Source organism: Plutella xylostella, chromosome 3 (assembly GCF_932276165.1).
Source record: "Plutella xylostella chromosome 3, ilPluXylo3.1, whole genome shotgun sequence".
Classification (NCBI taxonomy): domain Eukaryota; kingdom Metazoa; phylum Arthropoda; class Insecta; order Lepidoptera; family Plutellidae; genus Plutella; species Plutella xylostella.
In genome coordinates, this window is record NC_063983.1 from 1,557,656 (window position 1) to 1,565,089 (window position 7,434).

General features: G+C 38.6%; 1 protein-coding gene across 3 annotated transcripts; it reads left to right on the forward strand.

Moving 5' to 3' along the window:
- The first annotated feature begins 3,031 nt into the window (after positions 1–3,031).
- LOC119692373 lies at positions 3,032–5,714 on the forward strand. 3 transcript variants are annotated; one of them, XM_048623661.1, is made up of 3 exons: positions 3,032–3,966; positions 4,579–4,887; positions 5,529–5,714. In XM_048623661.1, the coding sequence occupies exons 1-3, from the start codon at positions 3,918–3,920 to the stop codon at positions 5,543–5,545; spliced, it is 375 nt and encodes a 124-aa protein (XP_048479618.1). In that variant the 5' UTR covers positions 3,032–3,917; the 3' UTR covers positions 5,546–5,714. The 3 variants fall into 3 exon arrangements, with proteins under 3 accessions (XP_048479618.1, XP_048479620.1, XP_048479617.1); XM_048623663.1 differs by having other exon boundaries at positions 4,582–4,887; XM_048623660.1 differs by lacking the exon at positions 3,032–3,966 and having other exon boundaries at positions 4,217–4,887.
- Positions 5,715–7,434: the final 1,720 nt, after the last annotated feature.

Consider the following 7,434-nt stretch of genomic DNA (forward strand, 5'->3'; position numbering starts at 1 on the left):
TGATTTTCACAAGCAACGTCATCGAACACTATGACGGAATCCATTTCAGCATCTCGGGGACTATCAATCTCATTATTTTCAGTATATTTATGCACATTAACTTCAGTAACTAATTTTAAAACATTAAATAAGAACTGGTACTTAGGTTGAAATAAAGTCTTTGAATAAATATAGAGATTATGATAATGAATTCCTTTTTCATGCAAAAGAAGTCCTATCATAAGATTTGTTTTCCCGCAATTTGATGGACCGCAAATTAAACAACGAATCGTGTTAGGTAAGTAATTTCCATGTCTCCTTATTTGACCTACATCATTTAAAGATAAACATATTTTGTCTACCTGAAAATTATAGGGTTGTTTAACGAATTTCATGTTTGACAGTGATTTTTACACATAATTTGATCACTTGTATGCAAATGTGCACCATGGAATGAAATCCAATTTATCATGCGTTGTTATTTAAACAGTAGGTACAATCCAATAAGTTAACCTATACGATTTGATGATCAGACGTTTCAGATGGCGCGAAGAAAACCGATTGGGCATTCTAGATCACGGCGAGCGAAGCGAGCGAAGGAGCGCAGCGACTGAGAGTGATCTAGAATGCCCAATATTACACTACTCCTGCCGATTATCGCCCGATAACACTTTTATCCACTATTAATAAAATTGTTGAAAAAGTAATCAGTGACCAAATACACTCATTCTATAAAATAAATAATATTATATCATCGAAACAATTTGGATTCCAACCTGGGAAAAGTACGACTGCACTACTATCCAATTTCACAGATGATGTCAACTCTTACCTCAATAATAAAAAACATGTACTTGCCCTATTCATCGATTTCTCGCGCGCTTTTGATACACTAAATCACGCTAAACTTGTAGAAAAATTAAGTTCCAATGGCATTAGAGGTAGCCTGCTTGAGTGGTGCAAAAGCTACTTACAAGCACGTAAGTCTTGCGTCAAAATCAACGAGAGTCTGAGTGACATAAAAAACGTCAGCGTAGGTACTGCTCAAGGATCGGTCCTTGGTCCCTTACACTTTTTGACCTACGTAAACGATATGGGCCTGTGTATGACACATAGTAACGTGTATCAGTTCGCAGATGACACCTGCCTAATCCTAGCCAATGACGATGTGGATTCTGCTCTGAGTATGCTGCAAGATGACTTCGACAACCTATGCAGGTGGTGTCATGACTCAGGACTGGTGCTCAACGCGAGAAAGACTAAGCTTATGCATATAAAGTCTCCGTATCTCAAAGGAGACCTTACATCTCAGCTCAAAGCCCATTCCCATAAATGCCTACATAGCATCTCACCGAACGTATGTGATGCCTGCTGCGACATGATTGAAGTGGTTGAAGCTCATACCTATTTGGGTCTAACTATAGATGATAGATTTAACTGGAGTAAGCACATCGAAAGTGTCTGCAACAAACTGAGAGCATTCTTGGCTAAACTGTATGTGGTTAAAAATAGAATTCCATTTTCAGTTCGTCTCACGCTGTATAACGCTATGGTAGATTCTGTTGTGTCATATGGCCTCAGCAGCTACGGCAGAACGTATAAAACATACCTGGACAAAATTCTTAACTTGCAGTACCGCATACTAAAACTCATTGTTTCGCCCCAGATTAAACTTAAATATGATGACAACCCACCAAAACTCTTCAAACATTGTAACGTCTTACCAATTTACCTAAAAGTAGAAGTAAACCTCCTGAAGGAACAATTTTTCTGTCTAGACCACCTGAAAAAAGTATCTCACCCTATACATACACGAAAGGTCACACAAAACAAGTATAGCATGATTAGAGCAAACAATGTTTACGGCGAACGGCACTGTGCGTATTTAATGCCAAAACTTATTAATAAAATGGACCAAAATATTAGAAATCTAATTACACCGAAAAATATCAACCACAAAATAAAATCATACTATATATCATTACTCTAACTTAACACTGTTCGAATATGCACCAACTATCTTGTATGTTTGGCTGATGGTTTATTATTAAACTACCCACTATTGTACTTATTTAATTAACGTGTAATATTGTATAAGTTTTTGTATTGTATAAAATATAAATAAGTATAATTAGTTATTAAGTACCTAATTACGTAGAATGATTCATCACGGACAAATCTCTGTGATTTTTGTGATGCAATGATATAAGTAATCAATAATTCTGTAAAAAAATTTGATAAATAAATAAAAAAAAAAAAAAAAAAAAGTTATGTTATCATGAAGTCATAGTCAGGAGCTTCTCAGTCTCTTCATATGATAAGTCTGATAGCCAGCTTTTTAATTTAAATTTAATTTCAAATTTATTAAGGGGGTAAATGTGCAAACTTTTATTTATTTTATTATATACTCTCGAGCTAAGGTTATCCAATTGGCTATGGGCAAATACCGTACGACAACTTTTTAACTCGCAAACAGAAAAACCCTGTCGTCTGTTTAGCACTTTGGCATCCAAGGGAAGGTATGAGTGGCGGCGCAACACAGTCCTGAGAAGGTATATTTGTCTCACAGTAAGGACTTGCGCTTCAGAGTATACTTTCACGGTAGCGTAGTCTCTTGGTTTGGACAATAAAACCTTCAAAACCGCTCTTTGCGCCCGTTCCAGAGGTAACATATAGGTCTTGTAAGTGCCACCCCATATTGGAATACAGTATGACAGAATAGACTCACATAAACTTTTGTAGACTGTAATCAGAGTTTCTTTGTCAAGACAATGACGAAGATTCTTGAACAAATAGATCAGTCTTCTGACTCTCTTACATAGGCTGTTTATATGCGAACCCCAATTCAGTTTGTCATCCAGTATGACCCCTAGGTATCGTATACTGTCAGTTTTACCAATAGTTGGGCATTGGCAATTAGTTGAGGTGGAGCAGTAGTGGGCCTTTATACGGAGATCACTATTTTGCTTTACACGGTTAGATATATTAAAACAGAGGTATTGTGTTTTACTAAGGTTGAGTGTTAGCAAATTTGATGATAACCATTCCATAACCACTGTTGATGGCAACACAGGTATATTTTTAATTTATTGTTTATGGTTACTTCCGTATCCTATACTGTTACAATATAACTGCTGTACGGTGCTCTTGTGTTGTGATAAAATAAAATACTGTCTCACTGTGAAACTTTGGTTTTAATGAAGAAGACCAGCCAGCCAAACCTACAGTCCACGCATCATACATTGGTCCATAACGATCCGACGGAGTTTCCTGTGCGAAAGGACAGCGAGATAAAATTGCACACGGGAGCCGCAATGCGTGCATGCAGCAAGAACTAAAAAGGCGGGAGGATCAGTATACTTGCGAAATCAAGCTATCAAGTATCTGCGAAATCATCCGAACGTCATACAGTGATATATTTTCGACAACTTCAAGATAGAAGTTGTTGCAATAAATAAGAAATAGCATCAAAATAATAAACCAAGAACAATTCCCGCCATTCCAATTCATATCGCGGCAAGAGAGAAAGGGAAAGAAGATAGCATCGTGCCAGTCGTCCCACTCGAGCGGCGAAGACCGAAGACGGAATCAACAACGAGACGTGGGAAGCGACCATCGTCCAATCACGTCGCGTCAAAGAACTCCGAGTCTGCAGCGGACGAGTCTCATTGGTTCATACCATACGTCAAGTAAGAATAGTTAGGTTGGCAGGCCTGCGCTGCGTTTGCGAAACTTGCGCCCTCTAGCGGAACGGCGTATGCGACGTCAACAAATTCGCCATCTTATTTTATTTGGCGTGGTGTTTGCAACAATTTGTAATTTGCTTTCAATTTTCGATTTCTAGTGCAAAGTTTAGCTATAAATAACTGTAATTGTAAATAGCTAACATTAGAGTCGCAACAAATACGATAAATTGTGTAATTTAACTGTGTATCATAATGGAGGAACAACTAAAAGCTCTAAAGGCCCAAAGAGGCTATGCAAAAGGTATTGTAACGCGATTGTTTTCATTTGTAAATAGCGAAAATTTTAAGTCAAGTGAAGTGGAAACTCTCATTACAAAAAGAGATAGGTTGACAACCACGTTTGCTGATTATGATCAGCTTAATAAGGATATTTTGGCATTAGACTTGTCAGACACTGAGGATGTTGGTGAAGTCGAGGATAAATATTTTCATTGTTTAACTGTGTTAAACCAAAGCATTAAGTCGCATAGTAGTGCTAGTGAAAACCCGGAGTCAGGTACCAGTAGCATTTCTAGTAGGACAAAGTTACCAAGTATAAACATTCCAAGTTTTTCAGGTAAATACTCGGAATACGTAACGTTCATTGAGATTTTCAAGTCAGTCATTCATAATGACAAATCCCTAGACAATGTACAGAAATTATACTACCTGCGATCTTACCTTCAGGGTGAGCCCTTCGACTTAGTAAAAAATTTACCACTCAACTCAGCGAGTTACGAGGAAGCCATGCAGTTGTTAAGCAAAAGGTTTTACAACAAATATCAGATAGTAAACGAGCATGTTAACACCCTGTTAGACTTGGAAAAGTTGCCCAAGTATGCAGGCGCTAACGATTTAAGGACTTTTGTTTCAGTAGTGAACCAGACTATGAGCGCTCTCACCAATCTACAGGTGAATGTCGATGACAAAGACCCGTTTTTACTGGGTATTCTGCAGCGTAAGTTAGACACATACAGCTGGAGGTCATATCAGCTGGAGAGAAACCTGGAGAATGACCCAACAGTTCAAGATTTCCTCTCCTATCTGGAGAGGCGAGCTCTTGCTTTGGAGAACACCGATCACAGCGAGACAGCCACATCTGGGAAACGGCAGCCGGCAAGCTTAACAAAGAGTAAGGTTACTCTGGCAACAACAACCAATTCTACAATGGAGTGCTTATACTGTAAGTGTACCAATCACAAATTATATACTTGCCCAAAATTTAAATTACTAGCTACCCAAGACAGAGTGTCATTTGCAAAAAAAAATAACCTATGTAACACATGTTTAAATATACATCCTGGCAAATGTAAATTCCACTTTAGGTGTGGGCAATGCAAAAAAAATCACAACACACTGCTCCACCTCGACGAAGAAAGTGGCCCAGGGTCAGTAGTTCTCCTTTCTAGAGACTCTGCAACTGATATATTAATCCCAACAGCACGGGTCAAAGTATTTGCGAAAAATGGACAGGAAGTTCATATAAAATGTATCCTTGACTCCGGTTCACAGGTGTCACTCATTACAGCAAGAGCCGTTGAGGTCTTGGGCTTTACACCCGAGCAAAACAATCTAAACCTCATCGGAGTAACTGGGAGCAATAATAAAGTCAGCTATTGTTTACCATTGCAAGTTCATTCATTGACAACTAACTTTAGTACCCTGGTGGACTGTCATGTAGTGGAAAAGATCACATGCAAATTACCACAGTCACCAGTAGACTTAAAAAATTTGAACATTCCCGCTGGTATCACCTTGGCAGACCCGTCATTCAATCAGCCATCCGAGATTAACATGCTAATTGGTGCTGGTGTATTTTTCCAGGTGTTGCTGCAGCTTGAGGAGGCCCAACGCTCGCCTTCAACCAACCATCAGCTACCATCTTCATCTCCAAGCATCATCAACACTAAGTTTGGCCATGTCATCGCCGGAGCATTAACAGATACCATTATAAAGGATCAGGTTGTATCTCTTTTTTGTGCTAAATGTGAATCAGATGTAAGTGACAATATAAAAAATCTTTGGGAAGTGGAGAGTGTTCCGGAGTTACTAAAAGAGCGGGATTCAGAGCAAGAGTTGGCAGAAAAATTATTTGTAAGCTCAGTAAAGCTTGAAAATAACAGGTTTACTGTTGACTTACCTTTGAAAATAGAAACCGGCAACATTAATGAAACTCTAGGCAACTCATTTGACCTAGCATTACACAGGTTTCTCAGTCTAGAAAAAAGACTGCAAAAGAACATCAATTTGCTTACAAATTATCAAAAGTTTATTGATGACTATGTAGCCCTGGGGCATGGGCACTATGTAGATATTAACTCATACAATTTCAATGAGGATCCAATTTATTTTGTGCCGCATCATTCGGTAATAAACGAAAATAGTAAAAGTACGCCCATGAGGGTTGTATTTGATTGTAGTATGAAAACAAATAAAAAAATATCTTTAAATGATATTTTACTCAATGGACCTACAGTGCAAAAAGAATTGTTTGACATTGTGCTATTGTATAGATATGGGGAATACACTTTGAGCTCTGACATTAAAAAAATGTTCCGCAATATACTGGTAAACCCGGAGCACACTTCACTTCAGAACATTCTGTGGCGCGATAACTCTAGTCAGGCTATACGGTGTATTCGTCTTGATACCGTCAGTTATGGTATGAAATCTTCAAGCTATTTAGCGACGCGCTGTTTATTTGAGCTTGCAAAAACCCACGAGCATGACCTGCCTCTAGCAGCTTTTATAATAAAAAATTGTACGTATGTTGATGACATTATATATTCATGTTCGGATTTAAACCAATTAATTGAAGCAAAACGGCAGTTGTGTGAAATGTTAAGTTATGGGAGCTTTAGTTTGCATAAATGGGCTTCTAACACACCCTCTATATTGGCTGACATACCGGAGGCTGAGCAGCAATTTAGTCAGCTTGAACTTCAGAAAGGTAACTATAGTATGAAGGCTTTGGGGCTTAATCTTGATGTACAGAAGGACTGTTTTATAATAAACAGCCCAGTGCCTTTCAATGAGGAGGTCATAACGAAGAGGGAAGTGCTTAGCTACATATCTAAATTCTATGATCCCTTAGGTTTTGCGGGTCCAATAGTTATAAAAGCTAAAAGTATAATATCAAGGATTTGGTCTAATAATACTGCTTGGGATGAACGTATTCCAGCTGAGCTAGCTGATGAGTGGCTTCAATTTGTTAGGAGTCTAGCGGCTATGCAGCCTATCAATATAAATAGGTACATTCCAACGAACACAGCAGTAACTGAGCAACTAATAGGTTTTGCTGATGCGTCTAGTACGACGGGATACGGGTGCTGCATTTATCATCGTGTGGTCGACAAAACAGGTAAGGCTAAATTATACCTACTCTGTTCAAAGTCGCGAGTTAACCCACGCGCGAACCCCCTAACCATACCTAGGTTAGAGCTAAATGCTGCCTTGCTTTTGTCCACTTTAATGGAGAGAGTGTATAACACTTTGCATGAAAATGTAAAAATTGATGATGTGTACTTATTCACTGATTCTAAAATAACTTTGGCTTGGATTCAAACTGAAACAACTAAACTGCAAGCTTATGTATCGAACAGAGTAGGGGTAATACAGCAGAAAACTAATAAGTGGCCCTGGCTATATGTGCCATCCACAGCTAACCCTGCTGATCTCATAAGTCGAGGTATAAGTCCTCAGGAGCTTCCGAACAGCGCCCTCTGGTGGG

Bases quoted from the DNA above. Each gene is read 5' to 3' on its own strand.
- LOC119692373 (XM_048623660.1), top strand. From the start codon at position 4,452: ATGCAGTTGTTAAGCAAAAGGTTTTACAACAAATATCAGATAGTAAAC.